Consider the following 27071-nt stretch of genomic DNA (forward strand, 5'->3'; position numbering starts at 1 on the left):
TTTTCCTTAGGACTTTAGTTCCCAGTATTGACATGAATAGCCTTCCTGAATTGAAGATTTACATATTCTAACTAGAAATTAAAATTCAATAAGTGTGTTATATAAACTTGATTCGATGGAAGTGTTAACAAGCCATACTTGGAAGTCATTCTCCCCTTATCCACCTTCCACTTATCTACAACCAACCACCCTTCAGGGCCAGTTTCTTTATGAAGTCTTTCCTAATAATTTCAGCTACCATCCATCTTACTCACATTCCAATATCCTACTGTCTGTACTACCCATTAGGTACTTAGTCATGTGTAACCTTATAATATTATTTAAATTTTCAATTGTCCACCCAAATAGATTATAAATTTCTTGGGTTCTGCACTTTGTATTTACCATAGAAGTTTGCATATACCAAAGAAGTTTGCATAGCCCATAAAAAAAATAGTAGGTCCTCAAAATATTTGTCAATGATTTCTTATTTTAATAAAGATGAAAATATCACTAATCTTGATCTCCAAACATGTTGGGATTTAAGTACTCTACCATCATGTTAAACTTGGAAAGGTGTACCTTTTTCCTTTATCATCGTTCCTACTGAAGATACCATTCTCAGCCTTGCTGCTTTGAACCTAGAGGTATGCATTCAACATATTCAGGCAAATTCTGAAATACCAGGGCCAGTGGTTTGCCGGGGGCTTCATCCTGGTGCACAGCATCTTACCTGATGGGTGCTGAGTAGCACAAGGTAGAATGATGGCTTTGCCTCTCTCTTCAGTGACTCTGGACAAGCTTCTGGACAAGATCCCCAATGCCCTAGGCTGGTGGGCAGGGCACACAGAAGAGGGGATTCCCCCACTTGCTGAAGGTGAAATACACTTCTGCTGAGCCCGGAATGAAGAGAAGGGTACTGCTGCACTGCCACTTCAGAGGGAAACAGCCACTTGAAATGAAATGTCTTGCTTTTTCTTTGGAAGGGGGGAAAAGGTGTTTTAATGATCAGTTGGTCTTAATTATTTTTGCTTATAATAGGAGAGAGATAAAGCTCCTGATAGAAGTCCAGAGCTGAAAGGGAGGAAATGAAACCCACTGCAGTTTCCTCTGGCAGGCGGTTCCTGTGGGCCAATCAGTCCCCTCCTCTCCTGTCAGGTGGCTGCTTTCCGCTTCTCCCCAGATGTCCTTTACCAGGCCGCCTGGAGCTGGGGAACAAGCTTCAATCTCCCTAGTCAGAATTCTGCTTTGAAATCTGCTTACTCCTCCCTTCACCCCCAATCCCAGTGTCAGGCCTAAAACGAACTTAACTGCTAAGAGATAACATTCATCAAGAGATAACGTAATTTTTAAATGTTTAGAAGTTGATGGATGGAGGAATTGATGTCCTTTAATATTCATATATATTACCTCACCCGGGACTCACAAAGTGTAGAGTCCACTTGCATCTACCAGTTTCAGTGTAAACAGTAGGTCAAATACCAAAAACTCATCAAAGCCAGAAACCTAAGTTCATATGAACACTCCTTCCCCCTCCTCCTCCAGCCAATCAGCCACTAAGTCCTGCTAATTTAACTGTGCAAATATTTCTTGAACCTTTCCCCTTCTCTTTATCCCTAGTCAAGGCCCCTAAACATATCTGTCTTCTAATCTGGGCTTCACCCTTCATACAGAGCCATCTACCTAAGAGGCACATGTGACACTGTCACTCTGTTGCTAAGCATTTCAATGGCACCTCCTCACCCTCAGTTTGTACCAAGCCGTCTCTTGCAGGTCATTGGCTCTCACTCTGTATTCCAGTGCTAGCCACTGCTAATGGTGCTGCAACTCCATCAGGGTCTTTCACATCTTTGTGACTTATCTCCTCCTGCAAGTCTTCCCTGAGACCACACATGGGGTTAAATGATCTCTGTGTCCCTGTGTGCAACTACCTTATCACCTGCCACATTATAGTGAATATACTGTTTTCAAATCCATCTCCTTCACTACACTGAGAGATTGTGGAGAGCATTTTAGTATCTCTGGTACTAAGATCATGGTAGGATCTCATCTGTGAATAAATGAGTGTTTGATACCTAACAGAAGTGTTGTTGAGTCAATATACTGGGAAAAAAATCTACCCTATGGGGCTTTCATGCTCAAGAGGAACACAGAGGTACCCGACTCTGACCCCTGATGCTGTGAGGTGATGTGAGGAGGGTCCTGAGGCAGTGACAGGTTCCCAAGACAGTTGCCTTAATGCTGCAAATGGAGAAGCTTGTCATATCTGGCAGGTCCAAGAGAAAGAGGTGAAATTGCAATGCTACCCCCAACACGTAACTTTGACGGTTGATTGACCTACAATAAAAAAAACTCCTGATGATGACCTACCTCCCAGGAAGGAAGCCAAAGGAGTAGTGAGGACCTGGCTTACCTCCCGAAGAGACCCAGGCCCCTGGAGGTGTAGAATCTTCCATCTTTAGGAGTTGCCACCTAGGAGTGCCTATAGTACCTCAGAGATGAAGCTCAGATGAGCTAAGAAGAGAAAAACATTTTAATCACTTTGATGATAAAACTGTAATTATTTTGCAGCACTGTTTGGAAACTGTGACACTTACAACACTTAGTTGGCTTTTAGACACATGAAGATTGTTTATAATAAAAAAATTCACATTTACATATCATTTTGTTCCCCTTGAACTCTGCTTAAGGATCTGGGAGGCCCGGAACAAGTGGTTACATGCTGACACATGGAGGAAGTGAAAAAAGCTGGGGAAGCAGCTGGAGCCAGAGCTCAGGGGAACTGGGCGTACGAGGTGTGAGGCAGAGCTAGGTGAGGGGTGGTGCATGTGACTTTGAAGGTGGAGACAACTACCCTGGAGGGAATATGTTACTCATAAACCTTTTAAAGTTTTGCCTGGATGACAGCGACAAAGTAATTAAACAGCTGTGGACAGACATGACCTACTTTACTGGCCTTTCCTGTTGTCTTTGGTGGAGGCGGTGCTATAGCCTAACCTACAACTAAGAATGTTTGGTGGGGTGTGAGGTTGGGGGTTGCTGAGAATAGGGAAGAAACTGATGTCCTTGAGGAAGAAGAGGCACTAGCAAGCAGGCCAAGTGGAGGGATGGCCAGACCCTCCTGACATACTCCCCTAGAGGGAAGGCCATTGTTAGCAGTCCCCTCAGCAAGCCCCAGTGATTTTTCTACTCTGAGGAGTGAAGTACCCAACACCAGCTACTTCGGGGACAACTTTCAGCAGACAGAGTTCTCCTTTGGCCTTCGGTGATCCTGAAGGGGACTGCAAAGTGTAGGCTCAAGTACAAACACAGAGATTCAGCAACTCAGACCTGCCCTCAAGTGTGCATGATCCAAAAGTCATGCTTATCTACTTTATGGCATCTGGAAGAAAGGAAGAGGACCACACATAAAATACATGATAGATATCTTAAAAATAGGCCACAAAAAGGTTCTGCAGTTTAAACACTTAATAATGAAAAGAGGGGGACGAGGGGAAGATGGCGGAAGAGTAAGACGTGGAGATCACCTTCCTCCCCACAGATACACCAGAAATACATCTACACGTGGAACAACTCCTACAGAACAGCTACTGAACGCTGGCAGAAGACCTCAGACCTCCCAAAAGGCAAGAAAGTGCCCACGTACCTGGGTAGGGCAAATGAAAAAAGAATAAACAGAGACAAAAGAATAGGGACGGGACCCGCACCAGTGGGAGGGAGCTGTGAAGGAGGAAAGGTTTCCACACACTAGGAAGCCCCTTCGCGGGCAGAGACTGTGGGTGGCAGAGGGGGAAGCTTCGAAGCCGCGGAGGAGACCACAGCAACAGGGGTGCGGAGGGCAAAGTGGAGAGGTTCCCGCACAGAGGATCGCTGCCGACCGGCACTCACCAGCCCGAGAGACTTGACTGCTCACCCGCCGGGGCGGGCGGGGCTGGGAGGTGAGGCTTGTGCTTCGGTTGGAGCGCAGGGAGAGGACTGGGGTTGGCGGTGTGAACACAGCCTGCAGGGGGTTAGTGAAGCTCGGCTAGCCGGGAGGGAGTCCGGGGAAAAGTCTGGAGCTGCCGAAGAGGCAAGAGACTTTTTCTTCCCTCTTTGTTTCCTGCTGCGCGAGGAGAGGGGATTAAGAGCGCTGCTTAAAGGAGCTCCAGAGACGTGCGCGAGCCACGGCTAAAAGCGCGGACCCCAGAGACGGGCATGAGACGCTAAGGCTGCTGCTGCCGCCACCAAGAAGCCTATGTGCGAGCACAGGTCACTCTCCACACCTCCCTTCCGGGGAGGCTGTGCAGCCCGCCACTGCCAGGGTCCCGGGATCCAAGGACAGCTTCCTCGGAAGAACGCACGGCGCGCCTCAGGCTGGTGCAATGTCACGGCGGCCTCTGCTGCACCCCTCCCTCCCCCCGGCCTGAGTGAGCCAGAGTCCCTGAAGCAGCTGCTCCTTTAACCCTGTCCTGTCTGAGCAAAGAACAGACCCCCTCCAGCGACCTACACGCAGAGACGGGGCCAAATCCAAAGCTGAGCCCCTGGGAGCTGTGAGAACAAAGAAGAGAAACAGAAATCTCTCCCAGCAGCCTCAGAAGCAGCGGATTAAAGCTCCACAATCAACTTGATGTACCCTGCATCTGTGGAATACATGAATAGACAGCGAATCATCCCAAATTGAGGAGGTGGACTTTGGGAGTAAGATGGATTATTTCTTTCCCTTTTCCTCTTTTTGTGAGTATGTATGTGTATGATTCTGTGTGAGATTTTGTCTGTATAGCTTTGCTTTCACCGTTTGTCCTAGGGTTCTATCTGTCCGTTTTTTTTTTTTAATTTTTTTCTTAATAATTATTTATTTTAATAACTTTATTTTATTTTACTTTATCTTCTTTCTTTCCTTCCTTCCTTCCCTCCTTTAGACAACGAATCATCCCAAATTGAGGAGGTGGACTTTGCGAGCAAGATTTATGATTTTTTCCCCATTTCCTCTTTTTGTGAGTGTGTATGTGTATGCTTCTGTGTGAGATTTTGTCTGTATAGCTTTGCTTCCACCATTTGTCCTAGGGTTCCAGCCGTCCGCTTTTTTTTTGTTGTTGTTAATTTTTTTCTTAATAACTATTTTTTAGTTTAATAACTTTATTATATTTTATCTTACTTTATTTTATTTTACTTTATCTTCTTTCTTTTTTTCCTTCCTTCCCTCCTTCTTTCCTCCCTCCCTCCCTTCTTTCTTCCTCTTTCTTTCTTTCTTTCTACTTCTACTAATTCTATCTTTCTACTTTTTCTCCCTTTTATTCTGAACCGTGTGGATGAAAGGCTCTTGGTGCTGCAGCCAGGACTCAGTGCTGTGCCTCTGAGGTGGGTGAGCCAACTTCAGGACACTGGTCCACAAGAGACCTCCCAGCTCCACATAATATCAAACGGCGAAAATCTCCCAGAGATCTCCATCTCAACACCAGTACCCAGCTTCACTCAACAACCAGCAAGCTACAGTGCTGGACACACTATGCCAAACAACTAGCAAGACAGGAACACAACCCCACCCATTAGCAGAGAGGCTGCCTAAAATCATATTAAGTCCACAGACACCCCAAAACACACCAGCAGACGTGGACCTGCCCACCAGAAAGACAAGATCCAGCATCATCCACCAGAACACAGGCACTAGTCCCCTTCACCAGGAAGCCTACACAACCCACTGAACCAAACTTAGCCACTGGGGACAGACACCAAAAACAACGGGAACTACGAACCTGCAGCCTGCAAAAAGGAGACCCCAAACACAGTAAGATAAGCAAAATGAGAAGACAGAAAAACACACAGCAGATGAAGGAGCAAGATAAAAACCCACCAGACCTAACAAATGAAGAGGAAATAGGCAGTTTACCCGAAAAAGAATTCAGAATACTGATAGTAAAGATATCCAAAATCTTGGAAATAGAATAGAGAAAATGCAAGAAATATTTAACAAGGACCTAGAAGAACTAAAGAGGAAACAAGCAACGATGAACAACACAATAAATGAAATTAAAAATACTCTAGATGGGAACAATAGCAGAATAACTGAGGCAGAAGAACGGATAAGTGACCTGGAAGATAAAATAGTTGAAATAACTACTGCAGAGCAGAACAAAGAAAAAAGAATGAAAAGAACTGAGGACAGTCTCAGAGACCTGTGAGACAACATTAAATGCACCAACATTCGAATTATAGGGGTTCCAGAAGAAGAAGAGAAAAAGAAAGGGACTGTGAAAATATTTGAAAAGATTATAGTTGAAAACATCCCTAATATGGGAAAGGAAATAGTTAATCAAGTCCAGGGAGCACAGAGAGCCCCATACAGGAAATACGCCAAGACACATATTAATCAAGCTGTCAAAAATTAAATAAAACATATTAAAAGCAGGAAGGGAAAAACAACAAATAACACACAAGGGAATCCCCATAAGGTTAACAGCTGATCTTTCAGCAGAAAATCTGCAAGCCAGAAGGAAACGGCAGGACATATTTAAAGTGATGAAGGAGAAAAACCTGCAACCAAGATTACTCTACCCAGCAAGGATCTCATTCAGATTTGATGGAGAAATTAAAAGCTTTACAGACAAGCAAAAGCTGAGAGACGTCAGCACCACCAAACCAGCTTTACAACAAATGCTAAAGGATCTTCTCTAGGCAAGAAACACAAGCGAAGGAAAAGACCTATAATAACAAACCCAAAACAATTAAGAAAATGGGAATAGGAACATACATATCGATAACTACCTTAAATGTAAATGAATTAAATGCTCCCACCAAAAGACACAGACTGGCTGAATGGATACAAAAACAAGATCCATATATATGCTGTCTACAAGAGACCCACTTCAGACCTAGAGACACATACAGACTGAAAGTGAGGGGATGGAAAAAGATATTCCATGCAAATGGAAACCAAAAGAAAGCTGGAGTAGCAATTCTCATATCAGACAAAATAGACTTTAAAATAAAGACTATTATAAGAGACAAAGAAGGACACTACATAATGATCAAGGGAAGAATCCAAGAAGAAGATATAACAATTGTAAATATTTATGCACCCAACATAGGAGCACCTCAATACATAAGGCAAATACTAACAGCCATAAAAGGGGAAATCGACAGTAACACATTCATAGTAGGGGACTTTAGCACCCCACTTTCAACAATGGACAGATCATCCAAAATGAAAATAAATAAGGATACACAAACTTTAAATGATACATTAAACAAAATGGACTTAATTGATATTTAGAGGACATTCCATCTAAAAACAACAGAATACACATTTTTCTCAAGTGCTCGTGGAACATTCCCCAGGATAGATCATAACTTGGGTCACAAGTCAAGCCTTGGTAAATTTAAGAAATGAAATTGTATCAAGTATCTTTTCCGACCACAATGCTATGAGACTAGATATCAATTACAGGAAAAGATCTGTAAAAAACACAAACACATGGAGGCTAAACAAGACTCTACTTAATAACGAAGTGATCACTGAAGAAATCAAAGAGGAAATTAAAAAATACCTAGAAACAAATGACAATGGAGACAAGACGGCCCAAAACCTATGGGATGCGGCAAAAACAGTTCTAAGCGGGAAGTTTATAGCAATACAATCCTACCTTAAGAAACAGGAAACATCTCGAATAAACAACCTAACCTTGCACCTAAACCAATTAGAGAAAGAAGAACAAAAACCCCCAAATTTAGCAGAAGGAAAAAAATCATAAAAATCAGATCAGAAATAAATGAAAAAGAAATGAAGGAAATGATAGCAAAGATCCATAAAACTAAAAGCTGGTTCTTTGAGAAGATAAACGAAATTGATAAACCATTAGCCAGACTCATCAAGAAAAAAAGGGAGGAGACTCAAATCAATAGAATTAGATATGAAAAAGGAGAAGTAACAACTGACACTGCAGAAATACAAAAGATCATGAGAGATTACTACAAGCAACTCTATGCCAATAAAATGGACAACCTGGAATAAATGGAAAAATTCTTAGAAATGCACAACGTGCCAAGACTGAATCAGGAAGAAATAGAAAAAAATCAACATACCAATCACAAGCACTGAAATTGAAACTGTGGCGAAGAATCTTCCAACAAACAAAAGCCCAGGACCAGATGGTTTCACAGGCGAATTCTATCAAACGTTTAGAGAAGAGCTAACACCTCTCCGTCTCAAACTCTTCCAAAATATAGCAGAGGGAGGAACACTCCCAAACTCATTCTACGAGGCCACCATCACCTTGATACCAAAATCAGAGAAGGATGTCACAAAGAAATAAAACTACAGGCCAATATCACTGATGAACATAGATGCAAAAATCCTCAACAAAATACTAGCAAACAGAATCCAACAGCACATGAAAAGGATCATACACCATGATCAAGTGGGGTTTATTCCAGGAATGCAAGGATTCTTCAATATACGCAAATCAATCAACATGGTAAACCATATCAACAAATTGAAGGAGAAAAACCATATGATCATCTGAATAGATGCAGAGAAAGCTTTCAACAAAATTCAACACCCATTTATGATAAAAACCCTGCAGAAAGTAGGCATAGAAGGAACTTTCCTCAACATAATAAAGGTCATATATGACAAACCCACAGCCAACATCATCCTCAATGGTGAAAAACTGAAACCATTCCCACTAAGATCAGGAAGAAGACAAGGTTGCCCACTCTCACCACTCTTATTCAACATAGTTTTGGAAGTTTTAGCCACAGCAATCAGAGAAGAAAAGGAAATAAAAGGAATACAAATTGGAAAAGAAGAAGTAAAGCTGTCACTGTTTGCAGATGACATGATGCTATACATAGAGAATCCTAAAGATGCTACCAGAAAACTACTAGCGTTAATCAATGAATTTGGTAAAGTAGCAGGATACAAAATTAATGCATAGAAATCTCTGGCATTCCTATACACTAATGATGAAAATTATGAAAGTGAAATCAAGAAAACACTCCTATTTACCACTGCAACAAAAAGAATAAAATATCTAGGAATAAACCTACCTTAGCAGATAAAAGACCTGTATGCAGAAAATTATAAGACACTGATGAAAGAAATTAAAAATGATACAAATAGATGGAGAGATATACCATATTCTTGGATTGGAAGAATCAACATTGTGAAAATGACTCTACTACCCAAAGCAATCTACAGATTCAATGTGATCCCTATCAAACTACCACTGGCATTTTTCACAGAACTAGAACAAAAAATTTCACAATTTGCATGGAAACACAAAAGACCCCGAATAGCCAAAGCAATCTTGAGAACGAAAAACGGAGCTGGAGGAATCAGGCTCCCTGACTTCAGACTATACTACAAAGCTACAGTAATCAAGACAGTATAGTACTGGCACAATAACAGAAAAATAGATCAATGGAACAGGATAGAAAACCCAGAGATAAACCCACGCACATATGGTCACCTTATCTTTGATAAGGGAGGCAGGAATGTACAGTGGAGAAAGGACAGCCTCTTCAATAAGTGGTGCTGGGAAAACTGGACAGGTACATGTAAAAGTATGAGATTAGATCACTCCCTAACACCATACACAAAAATAAGCTCAAAATGGATTAAAGACCTAAATGTAAGGCCAGAAACTATCAAACTCTTAGAGGAAAACACAGGCAGAACACTCTATGACATACATAAATCACAGAAAGCTCCTTTTGGCCCACCTCCTAGAGAAATGGAAATAAAAACAAAAATAAACAAATGGGACCTAATGAAACTTCAAAGCTTTTGCACAGCAAAGGAAACCATAAACAAGACCAAAAGACAACCCTCAGAATGGGAGAAAATATTTGCAAATGAAGCAACTGACAAAGGATTAATCTCCAAAATTTAGAAGCAGCTCATGCAGCTCAATAACAAGAAAACAAACAACCCAATCTAAAAAGGGGCAGAGGACCTAAATAGACATTTCTCCAAAGAAGATATACAGACTGCCAACAAACACATGAAAGAATGCTCAACATCATTAATCATTAGAGAAATGCAAATCAAAACTACAATGAGATATCATCTCACACCAGTTAGAATGGCCATCATCAAAAAATCTAGAAACAATAAATGCTGGAGAAGGTGTGGAGAAAAGGGAACACTCTTGCACTGCTGGTGGGAATGTGAATTGGTACAGCCACTATGGAGAACAGTATGGAGGTTCCTTACAAAACTACAAATAGAACTACCATATGACCCAGCAATCCCACTACTGGGCATATACCCTGAGAAAACCATAATTCAAAAAGAGTCATGTACCAAAATGTTCATTGCAGCTCTATTTACAATAGCCTGGAGATGGAAACAACCTAAGTGTCCGTCATCGGATGAATGGATAAAGAAGATGTGGCACATATATATATAATGGAATATTAGTCAGCCATAAAAAGAAACGAAACTGAGCTATTTGTAGTGAGGTGGATAGACCTAGAGTCTGTCATACAGAGTGAAGTAAGTCAGAAAGAGAAAGATAAATACTGTATGCTAGCACATATATATGGAAGTTAAGGAAAAAAAATGTCATGAAGAACCTAGGGGTAAGACAGGAATAAGGACACAGACCTACTAGAGAATGGACTTGAGGACATGGGGAGGGGGAAGGGTAAGCTGTGACAAAGCGAGAGAGAGGCATGGACATATATACACTACCAAATGTAAGGTAGATAGCTAGTGGGAAGCAGCCGCACAGCACAGGGAGATCAGCTCGGTGCTTTGTGACCGCCTGGAGGGGTGGGATAGGGAAGGTGGGAGCGAGGGAGACGCAAGAGGGAAGAGATATAGGAACATATGTATATGTATAACTGATTCAATTTGTTATAAAGCAGAAACTAACACACCATTGTAAAGCAATTATACTCCAATAAAGATGTAAAAAAAAAAAGAAAAGAAAAGAAAAACCTTTGTTGCCATCTGGGCTCTGATGCATTTTAAATCAGAATGCTGCCTTTTTAGGGGATTTATTTAAGACCCCTAGGACTTTCCTCAGGCTCCCCAGGAGCCTTTGAGGATTCTATCTGCACCACTCCTTGGCCCCATGGTCACTCCTGCCTGTATCACAGCAGCACCTCAGGGAAGCTCACTGAGGGGCTGCAGAACAGCAAGTGGTCGGCCTCAGAAAAAGGGGATCTTGTTGTGAAGCTGTGTCACACGGACAGCACTTGAGTCTCACCTAGACTGTGAGTTTATCTGGTGTGGCTGTAGGGGTGAGGCTGACGGAGATCACAGGGGTCCCAAGCTGACCCACACACATCATAGCAATCTATGATCACAATTCACACATTCTCTCAACTGTTATTTAACTCCCTTAAAGCTCAGGTATTAACTTCCCTTTGAATCCACACATTTCCACACACCTCCATCGCTTAGTGTCTGGATCGGTTCACCCGTACAGCAACAGGACATGCTGCACAAGTGCCACAGGGCCCAGAGTCCTGTGTTCTAGTCTCACATCCACCCTTGGGCGTTACTATGGTCTTGAGGCATTTTGAGAAAAGAGAAAAATAAGGATAATAATATCTCATCTGGGAAAATAAGAAAATAATATCTGCTGTTTCTACTTTAAAGGATATTTGAGAGGATCCAGTGAACATGGTAAGCTTTAAAGTACTGCATATATTTAAAAAGTCACCAATCACATATTCCTGAATAATCACAGAATCATCAAAGAAAGACATCTAATTCCTTTCTCTTTCTTTTGACCAACTTGTAGTGAAACCAGGCTGCTTTACCCTTTCAGAAACTCTTTGGGCTTCCATGTTGTCCTTCTTTAGCTATGTCCTGTTTCCTCACGTTGAACATAACCACTCAACAGCCAATGTGAAGAACCTATGACTAGAATTTGGTTCAAGGAAGCGAGTTCACAGCCAGGATGTAATAAGCTCCTGGATATTACAGCATTTGTGTTTATGTGTAACCACACTAAGAGGGCAGTAAAACAAAATAAAAGCAACAAAAAGTGAAAAGCAATTTTTACAGTTGTCGGACTACACAGCTCCAGGGGCAGAAGGTCTTTTTGATCCTGCCAAGAAATTCTGAAGTGGGAAAGTACTAGAAACAAGGCTTTCTACATTTGTGTCAGGCATATTCCTCTCAGACTGTCCTTCACTAGCACTCTAGGCTTTCCCTTCCCAAATCACAGGGTTTCCTGAGAAATCAACAGTCCCTCAACTCATGTAAAGGAGTGGCCTATAGGAAAGATGTGACAGGCGAAGTCACAATCCAATGTCCAGGCAACCAAGATGGGATCCCTTACTGCATATTAGGTCATCTGGGAGCTTTAAAAAAACACCCATGCCCAACCTGATCACAGACCAATTTGGCTGGAGTGTCAGGGTGGGGCATGGAATCGGGCATTTTGAGAGTTCCTCAGGTAGTTGTCATTTCAACCAGGGTTGAGAATCTCTGTCTTTGCAGAGCCTGCAGTCCAAGACTTGTCATCACAGAAGCCAAGCAGACACATCAAATGTATCTTAGTGCACAGGTAGGCATACAGAAAGGAGAGACAGTGTGAGTACAAAGAACCCAAGTGCAACCCCCTCCTGGACAGGTGAATCTCAGTGCCTGCCAAGTCAATATTATATCATCTTGAGCTGAACTGGATGGTCTACGGCCCCCACTTAGAATATCCAGCAATAAGTTTTCCCTAGGAGGTGCTACAGATTGGATGCCTTATCCTGGGGCAGCCCATTCACAGGCTGGCTAGAGAGGCATCAGGTGACCTGGCATGATGGCCATGAGCACCAGAATCAGACCAGAGAATGTATAAAGAGTCAGCCAGTTGAAATATGCCGCAGCATGAAGTGAGGGAATCAAAGGCATCCTAGGAGAAGAACAGTGTGGGCTGTGCCAGGCAAGCAGAGTAGCTGGTCCCTAGAGTTGTCTTGGTTTCCCAAGTCCTTCAAATTCCAGATTCAGTCCACAGGTAACCTTTCTGCAAAGCCCTCTCCATCTAAAGTGTCCTGAGTGAGACTCTTCCTCTCCACCCAAAGACCCTGACTAACCTGAGCATGTTGGAGGCTGACCATGGCATAGGAAGAATATCCAGAAAGGTGGGGAGAAGCAGCAGCACAGAGAAGCAAGAGCAGAATAGGGCCACTCCCAAAAGGTGCTGAAGCAAGAGACAGAAACTGTAAAAGAGCAGAGTGAGCAGGAACAATAAGTATAGGATAACTGGAAAGAAAACTCAAGACAATTTTCTGGCAGGGAAGCAAAGCCTTAGCAATGTAAGACTGGGCAGTGAGAAAAAGTAGAATCTAAAGGACGACAGAAGAAAACAACAGGGATGGAAGGGAAAAGAGGACAAGAAACTGTCCCTTCCCCACTCTGCTCTGTGCAGCACCCCTGTAAGCTGCATTTCCCAGGCTCTCACTACCAGTTAGATGCTTCCAGCTGGCTTCAGCCAGACACTGGCAAAAGACTGGAGGGCTGGAAGGGAAAAGTCAGGGTATTTCTCCTCTTCCCTCTCTCTGCCTCATGCAGAACTTCTGGCAGTGACTGTCTCTCCCACGTCTCCAAATCCCCAGACAGGCCTGCCATGGTCCCAGTTTCTCATGGGGGACCCTAACCTGTAGGGCTTGGCTAACACCACCTGCTCCCTTTTCCTCTCTAACCAGTGGTGTGCTACAGCTGGCTTGTACTGGTTTACAAGAGCAGATTGTAAATATTCAGGAATTTTACAAGCTGTTTGTTAAACTGTTTCTAGCTTGAAATTAGCCAATGCTACAAATCAAGGCTTTTTCTCTAGGAGTACCAGTTATCAGTGCACCACTGCCTCCAGGCTCCCTGCAGCTGCCAATCTCTGGTCAGCCTCACTGTCCCCTGATTGGTTTCTCTCCCTTTTTTTATCACCATGTAACTAACCAATTCACGGCACTACACTCTGTTTTAAATACCCAGTAGTTTCTGTTTTCCTGGTGTGACCCTGAGTGATAAGCAATGATCTCCTGAAGAGTTTTACCTGTTCCCCTGTGAATGGTAAACATTAAACTCAAAACATATGTGATTTTAATTTTGTTTGCTTGTTTGTCTAGTAATCCTGTTAATCACTTATGCTTTTAAAGCAAATTAATTTTGTTGTAAGTTAAAAACTTATACCCCCCTAATAAGGTATTTGTTTGACTAGGAAAAGAACCAGATCTAAATGACAACCAGGTCACTTGATGGATATCTCAGGATGAGATAATTGAGGTCTACTCTCAATTAGGTTTGCTACCTGTCATAGAAAATGGAAAGAGGAAGGAAACTGAAACACGATCCATTAACTATGTGCACTGATAAAGGTATAACAAACAATCACACTTCTCAGTACTAAAGCCTTTTCCCTGCAATTTCCTTCTTAGGTTTCATGAAAGCTGATGTTGCAGCATTTGCCTCATCAATTCTTTGCTGTTGTTGATATTGTTTTTTTGTCCCATAGTCCTTTCTCTAAAAGGAATAACCATGGGCCCTAGAAGTAGATGGAAATAAGTGGTACCAGGACAATTTGCTAGTTATTTGGGAAAAAAATCAATTTATATAATTAACCTACCTTATAGGTAAAATACATATCTGATCAATTAAAAAGTTAAATTTTCAAAAAGATTTTAAAAACTAGAGGTAAATGTCGATCTAATTTCTAAATGGAAGAACTTTTTAATCTAAAAAACAAACAAAAAAATTTAAACTTAGTACATTATATAAATAGGAAAAAAAAAGCCTTTTCTCAGATAAATAGCAGTTAAGTGCAAACTGAAATCTGGGAAATATATTTGTAATAAGTAGGATAAAAGTCAATTTCCTTAATGTATAGAGAAATATATAAAGCAGTAAAAAACCCAAAACACACTGAGACTCTGTGTCAGATAGTGCTCTTTGCCTTCTAGAATCCGTTCCCCCTAGTTCCCCTCCTTTTTGGTTTTGCTGTGGGCAGCAAAGTGTGCAGCCCCCGGGGATGGATCACGAATGATTTAAGCCTAACATTTAAATCCTATTACTTGATTTCTCAATTCCCTTGCAGCAAAGGGTGGCTTTATGACCTGGTTCTGGTCAATGAGACATAAGGGGAAGTGTGCTGGGATAGCATTTGGCAAAGCTTTTACTTTCATAATAAAGGGGACAGATGCAGTTGGCTCCACCCTATCCCCTCTCTCCCTGCCTTGAACATGGATGTAATGTTTGGAGCAGTTGCAGCCATTTTTCATTGCAAAGACACCAACCTGACATCCTAAACCACTAAACCAGCTAGCAGTCGCCTACTTCTAGATATCTTGTTTATGTCAGAAAACTTTATTCCCAAGTCATTAAAGCCATGATTAGATCTGTTATTTGTGACAACAAGCATTCTGAATATAAATTCTGAAATATAAATGGGCAAAGGTATAAAGAGAGAATTCATAAATCATGAAATGTAAATAAATAGTAAACATATGAAAAAAGTTCAAATTTATTATAACCACAGTGTCAGAAATTATTGATAAATCTATTATAAGAATATTTTAGCCTACAAAATTAGCAAAGATTAAACATAATAATAATAATAATACGATCCAGGGCTGGGAAGGGTATGGTAAAATAGGAGGCTTTCCGCTGCAAGTCAAGTCAGTGTTCGGTAGAACATTTTTGAAGAGCAAGTTGGTAACAGGTATCATGAATTTAGCAAGTATTTATATTATAAAATAATGATTCTACATTGTGGAATTTACCTTAGGGACACAGTTTAAATTGAATTAAGGATGTAAGCACAAATGTTTGTCCTGGTGTTATTTAACATAGTGTAACAGAGAAGAACAAACCTGACTCCATATTGAATCTATTCCTTTAGCTCTAACCTGTGTGCTCTGTTGCCAGTGCTTAGTCATGCTGGTTCTGAACCTTTTGTACAAGAATGTTGCCTAGAGCCTGAAATATACAGGATAGCCCATTCTCAAGAACATCGTGACCAGACCTAAATGGACAGTTGCAAGAACAAAGAATTCTGGCACCAAGAAGTTTGCAACAACCAGCCACATCCCCTCCCCTTTTAGTATAAAAGAAGGCTGAATTCTAACTTGGGTGAGATGGTTCTTTGGGACACTAGTCCACCTCTTCCTGGTCTGCTGGCTTTCCAAATAAAGTCACTATTCCTTGCCCCAACAACTTGTCTCTCAATTTATTGGCCTGTAGTGCAGCAAGCAGTATGAGCTTGGACTCGTTAACAATAGCAATGAGAAACAAAAAGAATAAGAGAAAACTGAAGAACCTAAAATACTGGAATGATTAATTAAATTATAAAATGCATATAGCAGAATAGTATGCAGCCACAAAAAATAATGTTGACTAAGAGTCTTTAATTTGAAGGGGTTATTTTTATGTCAGATATTACGCAAACAAAAATATACACAGTACAGTCACAATTATATGAAAGTGAGTGTGGATGAAAACAGTTTTGATGATTCCTAGAAAGTTAAACCCAGAATTACCAAATGTCACAGTAATTCCACTCTTGGGTATATACCCCAAAGAACTGGGAACAGGTACTCAAAACCCTTGTAGATAAATATTCATAGCAACACTATTCACAATAGCCAAAAGGTGGAAACAACCCAAATGTTTATGAAGAATGGATAAACAAATTGTGGTATGTACATACAATGCAATATCATTCAGTCATAAAAAAGAATGAAGTACAGACACATGCTACAAAGTAGATAAACCTCAAAACATTATGCTAAGTAAAGCAGACACAAAAGGTTATGTATTATATGAAAGGTTCCATTTATATGAAATATTCAGAATAGGTAGATACATATAGACAGAAAGCTGATTGGTGGTTGCCAGCATTGGAGGGAGGCAGGAATGAAGAGTAACTTTTAAAAAAATTTATTTTATTGAAGTAGAGTAGATTTACAGTGTTGGGTTAATTTCTGCTGTACAGCAAAGTGATTCAGTTATATATATATATACATACACACACATATATATTCTTTTTCATATTTTTTCATTATGGTTTATCACAGGATATTGAATATAGTTGCCTGTGCTATACAGTAGGACCTTGTTTATCCATTCTATATATAATAGTTTGCATCTGCTAATATCAAACTCCCAATCCATCCCTCCCCCACCCCCTCCCTCTTGGCAACCAACCACAAGTCTGTTCTCTATGTCTGTGAGTCTGTTTCTGTTTCATAGATAAGTTCATTTGTGTCAAATTTTACATTCCACATATAAGTGATATAATATGGTATCTGTCTTTCGAAGAGTAACTATTTAATGTTTAATTTTGGGGTGATGAAAATGTTTCTAGCCTTGTGCCCAAATATCCCAACACGTTTTGTTGAAAAGACTATCCTTCATTGAACTGCTTTCATACCTTTGTAAAAAAATCAATTGGCTATATTTTGGGGGTCTATTTCTGGACTACATTCTGTTCCATCAAACTATATGTTTTTCCCTTCACAACTACTATGATAGCTTGATTACTGTGATGTTATAGTAAGTCTTAAAATCAAGTAGTGTGATTCTTTCAATTTTCTTCTTTTTTTCAAATTGTTTTGTCTACTCAGTTCCTTTGCTTTTTCATAAAATTTTTTAAAAATTAGATTTTTAACTGTTCATTGTTATTATATGGAAACACAGTAGATTTTTGTGTATTAATCTTGTATTCTACCACCTTGCTAAATTCACTTATTAGTTCTAGGATTTTTTTGATAGGTTTTTGGGGAGATTTTCTTTGTAGACAATCATGTCATCTGCAAATAGTGAGTTTTATTTCTTCCTTTCTGATATGTATACCTTTCATTTCTTTGCCTTGCTAGGACCTCAAGTATGATGTTAAATAGGAACGGAAGGATTGATTGTACATCCTTGTCTTGTTCTCAATCTTAAAGGAAAAGCAGTCTTTCACCATTAGATATGATGTTAGCTGTAAGTTTTTTGTAGATACCTTTTATTAGGTTCTATTTCTTCCTTGCCAAGAGGTTTTATCTTGGCTTTTTCTGCATCAACTGATATGATCATGTGTTTTTCTTCTTTAGACTGTTGATACAGTGGTTTACAGTAATTTATTTAAAAACATTGAACCAGCCTTACTGTTATGTATTAAATTGTGTCCTCCAAAAAAGATATGTTGGAGTCCTAACCCCTCGTACCTCAGAACATGACCTTTTTTGGCGATAGGGTCTTTACAAAGGTAATCAAGATAAAATGAGGTCATTAGGGTGGGCTCTAGTTCAGTATGATTGGTGTCCTTATGGAAAGGGCAAAATTTGGACAGCAGAGGCAGACATGCACACAGGGAGAATGCCATGTGAAGACTGGAGTTACACTGCCACCACCCCAGGAACTACCAGAAGTTAGGAGAGGCCTGGAACAGATTCTTCCCAAGTGCCTTCAGAGGGAGCATGGCCCTTCTTGATACCTGGAGGACAGATCTTTTCAGCAGATCTGAAGAACAGAGCAGTGGTTGCCAGGTTACTCTCTCCCCACACCAGATCAGACCCTTCCCTCCTTCAACTACCATTAAATGCATTGTTTTAAAATTGAAACCAAGGCAAACTTGATATAAATATAAAACACCACAACTTTTCTTTGGGAAGTGGGGAGTTTGGTGGTCACTGTAGCCCCTGATTTCCTCTTTCATCATTAGAAAGTCTAACACACAGAGGAATGAGGAAGCTGGCTCCTGTGGTATGCCAAGTTGATATTTTGAGTACAGCCTTTAATTAGGGCTATTGGCAACGCCAATAAGGAAATATTCCTGAGCAGGAGAGTGAAGTGAACCTAGACCCTCAATATTATGGCCTGTGCAGTAACTAACTGCAGAAAAACGGACCTGAATTGCTTTAGCAAGGCTCTTAGCCAACTCGTTCTCAGTTTTAAAACCCAAATGTGCTAACAGGAAGAAGAATATTTTCTGATTAACCTTAATCTGACCTTCTTTGTCCTTCATATGGTTTCCCCAGATCTATCCTTCCCTCACTTTGTACTCCCTCACAGAAGTAAGTTAAAGTCCACTTAATTAGGAACTGAGTACCTACTAGGTGTGTGAGGCTCTCCATCCCTAAGATAATCCTTGACCACAAAGAACTTGAGATTGATGCAGAGAAACCAACTTACCCATAAATACATTAACATTACAAAATGTATAAAACATTATAAAGAAAAGGGCAGAAAAATATTCAGATATTTTTAAGACAAATATTTTAAAAGTTATATTTATGAAGGAAAAAGAGTTATTTTGCATTTCTTTATTATCAAAAGAAATAATCATTAAAAAATAATCCGTGATAATTTTAAGGAATAAAATAATAGTAAAATGGTTAGAGTTCCTTTAAATATCACATCCAAGAGATAACCATCTTAATAGTTTACAGTATATCCTTACAAAATACATATACGCTTTTTTAAAAAAAAAACAGCAATAAAAGAAAATTTCACATATTGAGGTACAGGGAAGTCATTCTGGCTTATACATGAGTAAACTTGAATTTTGTGCTAACTAAAACAGCCTGTGTGTACATACATTGTACATCTGCTTTAATTATTAAAGAAAAGGGCACAGTGACCAGAAGTAAAGAATGTCCATGTTAAAAGTAAAGATTAAATGCCTCCCTTCCTGGGACACCAATGCTGGTTCTCCTTTGATGATGATTCCCTTCCCAGGTGCCAAGGCTGTACTGACTCACTGTGTATGTGCTGATCTGTTTTTGGTCTCCTTGGAGACCAATCCAAGGAGTAACTAGCCGGGAGAATTTGTCTGAGAGAAAGCTCTCCCCTCAGTTTAAAGGAATTAACTAAATTGGATGTTACTGAAAAGTGCAGACGCCTCAGAGATCCATGATACTGATCCCATTCCTTGTTATATTATCAGAACACTCCAGCCTATAGGGCACTCTTGTGACCTCCAGGCAGTTCTCACAGTCCCTTCCCCAGCCACGCAGGGCTCCATGAGGGCAAGCTACATTTGTACGAAGTCTTCATCTTAGAGGACTTAACCACCAACCAAAAACTTTCATAGACTAAAGCCATTTGGGGCAGAATTTCTTTGCTGTATCCTCAGGGCCAACACAGTGTCTGGCACAGAGTAGATGCCCAATAAATAAGCATCCAAAGTTTCTTGAAAGTCTATCCTAGCCAGAGGCAAATTTCACCAGCTGGAAGAGGAGAGGGCAGGCAGAAAGCCTATGAGAGACAGGAGACTTGTGTATCTTGTTTTTAATCTCCGCAGGATGTTGCAGTTTCCACCAGCTACGGATCACTTCACTACTTTGATATGCACAGTCCCCCTCAGGACTGAGGCACAGCTCAAGTACACTAGTGTAAATCAATCGAAACAGCTAAGTTCTAGAAAACTCTCCTGGGCTGCAATCTTGCCACTGAGCAAAGATAGTCTAAATCTAGACATGCCATTTTCAACTTAAGTACACCTGGTGCTGTAACATCTTATACTTTATAAGTTTTCTGCAATAGGAAAAATAAACTGTTTTGATTTATTGATATCTCTTCTGTGAGCTTGACTAGTTGAAATAATCTCTTGGTACTTTCTATTTCAGTCACACTTATGAGATGGGGGTGGTGGGGGTTATAGGTAGGTAGTTGTGTTTTTCAAAGACTTGTAAAAAGTAAGATGCTTTTCAGATTTTATTCCATCTATCTATCTATCTATCTATCATCTATAGTATTTGTGTATATATATGTATACACACACACATATATATTTCCTCCAAGATGTGATAGAAGTAGTAAGGGGAAATTTTTCACCCGCCAATCGTGATTCAAACTCTCAGCCATTTTTCTTCACTGTAGCTAAAACCACAGACTGTACATGGCTTAAAAAGTCACGACCAAGTGAATACTTCCAGGCAAAATCCTTTCCACAATCCAAAAAGAAGCGTAACTGACAGATTATAATTTAAGTATTTCCATTTCTTTAACTGGCTCTCAGAGAATTTCTGTAGCTCAGATCCCAGACTGACAGGACAGAAGAGGATAAATGTAACAGAGTGATTATAGTCCATTACAGGGTTCAAAGGAGGGAGAAATCCCATGTAACTGGGCAGAGGGTATTGAGGGATGAGAAGAAGGTGAAACAAACAGACTGAGAAATGGGAAGAGAAGTTGGGACAGCAGAAGCCTCTGACTCCAGCCAGTGCAGACCATTAATTCCTTCATCAAGTATTTATAGGGGGCCTATACAGACAGAAACCTTTGTGACCCAGGTCTCCCTCTCCTCTTAGCCATGAAATCCTACATCTTTCCCCTCATCTGCCTTCCCAGAGCCTTAGGAGGAAGCATGTGTCCGGCATTCCTGCCCAGACTACCAAGCATCCTTACCCCCAGGTCTGATATCCCATCTTGGCAGTGTTGGGTTTGAGGGCAGGAGAGCCCAGCCCCCAGCTGTCAGGGCAAGCCCATGCCTTTCAGCAAACATTTACTGACTGTTCACCATGGGCCAAGAGCTGCAGCAGGCCCTAGAGATTCACGGAAAGGAGAAGCACAGATTTTTGCTATTTTCTTCTAGTTGCTATGCACATGCCCAGATGTCCAGAAGAAACTGAAATAATAACATAAGCACTATTTTGTGTTCTGCTTTTTCACAGAACAGTGCCTCGTACACATTTTTCCACAGCTGCATCCATGACAAGCTTGAGGTGTCTACAAAACCAAGGTAGTCAGAAATATAGAACTAAAATATCATATTGGATGGGACATAATGATGTCTTCATAATTGTCCTTTGTAATGACTGGACTTTTACTTAGATTTGAAATTTTCCACTATTTTGCTATTATAGGTAACACTGCAATATCTGAGAGTATATGTCTTGTTTTTCCTCTACTAAATTGTTTCCTCAGGGAAAAATATGGTATAGTGGAAAGAATACAGGTTTTTAGAGCCAGATAGATTTGGGTTCAAATTCTAGTTCTGCCACTTACGAGCTGTGTGACCTTGGGCAAGTTCCTTAACCTTGCTAAATTTCAGTTTCTCTTCTGTACAAAGTCATTAATAATACTCACCCCAAGGGATGGTTGTGATGATTAGTCAATGCTGATGGGTAAAATAATTTTGAGATGGATCTGGATTTGAATTCTAGCTCTGCTGCTTAACTTGAACAAGATACTCAACATTTTTAAGCTGTTTCCTTCTCTGTGGAATGGAAATTAAAGTGTGTACCTAACGAGGTTATTGAGAGGATTAAATTAAAAATATACAACATGTTTAATACAGTGCCTAGTATACAGTAAGGGACCAATAAATGTTAGCAATTATTATTATCACAGTAATTACTATTATTACTTAAAAAGGCAGCACTTAATAAATGTTGGTGTGGTCATTTTCTCCACCTCAATCTCTGACTAATGAGTAACATTCAAGAATTGGATAACTGGGTCAAGGGCAAGTCATATCTTCACAGGTGTTGCAGTATTGTTCACCAAAAGGATGATATTCAACTTACAATACCACTAACAATATACAGAATCTATCCATTTCACTTCAACCCTCACCAAGTCTTTTTAGTTATTTTTAAAGGTGCAGTATATCTTGAGGTTACTTTGATTTTTTTTTTTATTTTTTTTTTACTGTTAGGGTGAACGTTTTCCCATATGTTTTGTTTACTGTTTTGATATCTTCTAGTGTGAATGATTTCTTTCTATCTTTGCTTATTCATCAGTTTGAATCTTGGTGTTTTTCTTAAAAATCTGAATAAACTCTTCATATATTGGAAACATTATAATATTTAATGTGAATACTTTCCCAGTAAGCTGGGGCCAAAGAGTTCTGGTACTGATGAAGGAAGATCGGGGGAAGCTCATTTCTACAGGTGGGGCTATGGTCTCCTGCATGGTGAACTCAACTAGTTCTGTGCCATTAACATCCACCTCTGGACACCTCTGGCCTTGCATGATACTGTAGTTCTATATTTCTAACTGTAGGATACTTCTTCTTAGTTGTCTTGTAGACAGCTCAAGCCTATCACAGATAGGCCCTAACCAGCAAACCTTCCAAGCTTCTGCATTTAGTCCCTTCCCTTTTTTTTTTTTTTTTTTTTTTTGGTACGCGGGCCTCTCACTGTTGTGGCCTCTCCCGCTGCGGAGCACAGGCTCCAGAGGCTCAGGCTCAGCGGCCATGGCTCACGGGCCCAGCCGCTCCGCGGCATGTGGGATCTTCCCGGACCGGGGCACGAACCCGTGTCCCCTGCATCAGCAGGTGGACTCTCAACCACTGCGCCACCAGGGAGGCCAGTGCCTTCCCTTTTTGTCCTAATTAAGAGATCTGAAGACTGTTTCTCAGTATAGTAAAAAGACCTCTGAGAGTCTCTTAGCACTGTTGTATTTTTTCTCAAATAATACTCTTGATTTATAAGTCACGTGTCTTGACTTGATTAGGAAAATACGATGATCAAAAATGAACAGAAGAGCTAAGTTGGCATGTCATCTCAGGACTTTTCTGCATGCCAGTATCTGCTTCTAAAACCAATGCATGTGAGCTGGTGAGCAGAGCAATCCCATGGAGACTGCTATCCAGGGACAGGTATTTGATAGTGAGACACAGGAATCAACCAGGGGAAAATAAAGTACTAGAAATAATTGCCTTGAGCATTTGGCTCAAGTGTCTGCTTTCCTTAAATTATTTGTATACTTTAGTGGTGACATTTAAAAAATTGCTGGGGTAATTATTTTTCAAAGTTTGTTTAATAGTTAACAGTATTGATTTTTTTCTCTGCTTCAGACCTTTATTAAACAGATTTTTTAAAAAACAAAGCAGAAAAAAATGTTGTGCCTGAGTAAATAATCTTAATTATTTTAAATTTCCTCTCTGATAATGCCAATATTCCTATCATAACAGTATTGATTTTTGTCTTAGCATTATGGCTTTTTTTGCTGATGCTCCAGTTAGGATATGAGTGCCATGAAATCAGAAAATGTGTTTTAGCCTTCCTTCTAAGGCCTAGCCCAATGGCCTTTGCCATCTAAGTGTAGTTCCCCCTAAAGTCAGCTGCCACAGGCACCATGAGCTGCTATAGAGAAAACACAACAAGGCAAGCATGCAGTTCTAAAGCTCTGCTTCCCAACATTGGGTGTGCCTGTGTACACTGCACGTGCATACGTGTGGGCACATGCTCCTGGGTGTATGTGGGTGTGGACATACTGTGCTCACAAGGGCATATTTCTTCATAGTTTGAAGAAATTATGGAGCCTATTTTTCTAAAGGCAGAGTATGATGGCGTGAAATACACATCCTCAAACTTCAAATATTCACTTCTCCCCACAAGAGTCATATCTGGGGGGTAGGGGGTGGGGAGAGAAGACAGGGTTTTGGGCCCAGTGTGTTTTAATCGCTTCTACAAAACCAGCTAGGGTTTCCCTATGTGAAGAGTATCTTTGGAGGTTTTTTCCCTGGGGGTTTGGGGGGTGAGGGGTAAGTAGGATGCCTGGAAGGAAGTGGAAACATAGAACCTAGATCACCAAGAAGTTGTTCACAAACAAAATGGCTTTCTAAATTCCATCAGTGCCACACTTTCTGGTCTGAGAGTGATGCCCTAAATTTTCTTCCACAGTCCACTGGAGGCCTTGGGTGGGTTTATTCCAGGATTGGTGAGAAAGTCTTTAATTCATTCCAAGACTTATCCCACACTTCCCCAGCAGAAAAACTGGTTACTTTACATCTCAGGCAATGATCTCTGGATTTCATTTCCTGGTAACTAATCCCTCACCTCCAACACTGTACAGTAAGGTCAAGGGGGAAATTCCGCAGCAACTTCTTCCCCAAGCGCCACACACAAGGGGATCGAACCATTCTAGACACCCCACGCGGCCCAGTCCCAGCTGGGTTCACTCCACACAATTTGGCAAGTTCCTCGAACTCCAGCCCTTGGGGTGGGAAACACTTGGCCTCCAGTGAGGTGCCAGCTCTCCCGGGCCTCGCTGACGGCCCGCGTCGGATGGAGAGGGAGGTTTCTCTGGGGCAGAGGAAGAGTGTGTTGGGCGAGAGTGGACGACCCGGAGGCCTCTGTAAGCACGTGGATGCGCGCGGGCAAGACTGCGCTCCCCACCCCGTTTCATGGGCCCACCTGGCCCGCGCCACGTGGCAGCCTAGGAGACACCTGAGCGATCCGCCACCCAGCCTGGACCCCCTGCGGCGATTGCCGCCCACGTGTCCCGGTCTGGGGCCGGAGCCGCAGCGCAGGATCCACTCTGAGAAGAAACGCGCCAAGGCACGCTCCCGCGCGGCGAGGGCAGGGGCGCGCCCTACGCTGCGGGACCTGAGCTCGCAGTCCAGCCTGCCCGGAAGGCCGGGTCTGCACCAGCAGCGCCTCCCAACGTTCTCAAGAGAGACTCACTGCAGATTTCCCCCTGCCGGGCCGCGCGCTCCGGACGAACGCTGAGCGTCCCCGAGCCTCGGACAGGTGCCCCACAAAAGCTCGACCCCTTCCTCCACTCACGCCGGGCTCGGGGGACGCCGCGGACGCCCCCCACTGTGGCCCAGACCCAGGGGAAAAAGGAATTAGCTCGGTACCTGATCCTGTCCTTCTCTGCCCTCTGTAGCTCCTCATTTCTTTCCAGCACCTGAAGGATCTTCCTGGCTTCTTCTTCATTTAGGAAACTGAAATCAAACCCCTGAGGAACTTTCGTCATATCCTCTACTGTGTGTGAATTAACACTTAAGCTCTTGGCGCTTCCTGTTACAATGACATTTTTCAAGCTATAGAAGACCAGTTTCAGGAACTTGATCCTATAGCCAATGATAAGTCCTCCCGTTTGAAAATCTAAAACCACAAACCTAGAGAACAGCCCACACCTACAGGGCTCTCAATGACATATTTCTCTCAGCCTATCCAACCGAGATGCAAAATGAACGGCTGAAGGGAGAGAGGGAACCAATCCCATTCCAAAGGGGCGGCCCCTTCCACGCTCCTCCCTTCCCTCCCCCACCCCCTATCAGACTTGTTGACGATCCTACGTAATTTTGCTCGTGAGGCAGAGGCTTCAGTATTGGCTCTAGCGTATTTATTTTGGCTGTTGTTTGCCCACAAAACTTGAACTTGACTAGCAGGAGTGAAAGGGAGACAGTTTCACGACTAATCCTCCTTTCCAAAGAAGAGCTTATAGGAAATAGAATTGCGCTTAGGAGCTTTGGAACTGGCAAAAGGGTTAGCCTATTAGAAAGACCCGGAAGGATTGAATTTACTATACAGCTGGCTGTAGGCGGACCAGGCCCCAAGGCTGAATTTAGTGTATCCTTGGAAATAAATTATTTGTCGAGTCTCCCATCCCTCAGATACCCCCAATTCATTGTCCACAGAAGGCATTCTCGGACTTTAGAAAAATCAAACAAACACAAAGCCGTTTATGGTATTTTAACAGAAGACATGACCAAAGGATGGTAAAAAGCACCTGTTTGTAGTTTTCTATAAGATTTGATAATCTTCTTAATAAATTGTTTCAGGGAAGTAATAAAAGTGCCACTTTAGGGGCTTCCTTGGTGGTGCAGTGGTTGGGAGTCCGCCTGCCAATGCAGGGGACACGAGTTCGAGCCCTGGTCCTGGAAGATCCCACATGCCGCGGAGCAACTAAGCCCGTGCGCCACAACTACTGAGCCTGAGCTCTAGATCCCGCGAGCCACAGCTACTTAGCCCACGTGCCACAACTACGGAAGCCCGCGTGCCTAGAGCCCGTGCTCCACAACAAGAGAAGCCACCACAATGAGAAGCCCGTGCACCACAATGGAGAGTAGACCCCGCTCGCTGCAACTAGAGAAAGCCCGTGCCCAGCAACGAAGACCCAACACAGCCAAAAATAAATAAATAAAATAAATAAATTTTTTAAAAAAAGTGCCACTTTAAAACACCTAATCCTCTAAGGTAGAATGTAATCTTATGAAACCACAGAAATAGCTTTCCCTAGAAAGTACTATTCCAAGATATGATGGAAATTTCTAAATATATTTATAAATATACATTTAAAAAATTATCCATACTTTAAAATGTATAACTCAGAAATAACTAAATTTTCTTGTCAATTGCATTATTATGAACTTTCATCAAATCTTTAACCATGGTCATTTTAAAGTCTTTTGTCATTTACAGACAGTTCTGGGTATACTCTGATGCTT

At 41.5% G+C, this 27071-nt stretch overlaps 1 protein-coding gene across 3 annotated transcripts in view; it reads right to left on the reverse strand.

The window, feature by feature from the left end:
• The window catches only part of EXPH5 (exophilin 5), a 74976-nt gene extending 49245 nt beyond the window's left edge, over window positions 1–25731 (reverse strand). For 2 of the 3 annotated variants that reach the window (XM_033410151.2, XM_033410150.2), the window contains exon 1: window positions 25476–25731. In XM_033410151.2, coding sequence (XP_033266042.1) covers window positions 25476–25594 — 119 coding nt within the window. In that variant the 5' untranslated portion in view covers window positions 25595–25731. Of the gene's footprint in view, window positions 1–712; window positions 5166–25475 lie in introns of those variants that run through there. The other variant, XM_033410154.2, reaches the window with a different exon arrangement.
• Window positions 25732–27071: the final 1340 nt, after the last annotated feature.

This window comes from Orcinus orca, chromosome 8 (assembly GCF_937001465.1).
Source record: "Orcinus orca chromosome 8, mOrcOrc1.1, whole genome shotgun sequence".
NCBI lineage: Eukaryota > Metazoa > Chordata > Mammalia > Artiodactyla > Delphinidae > Orcinus > Orcinus orca.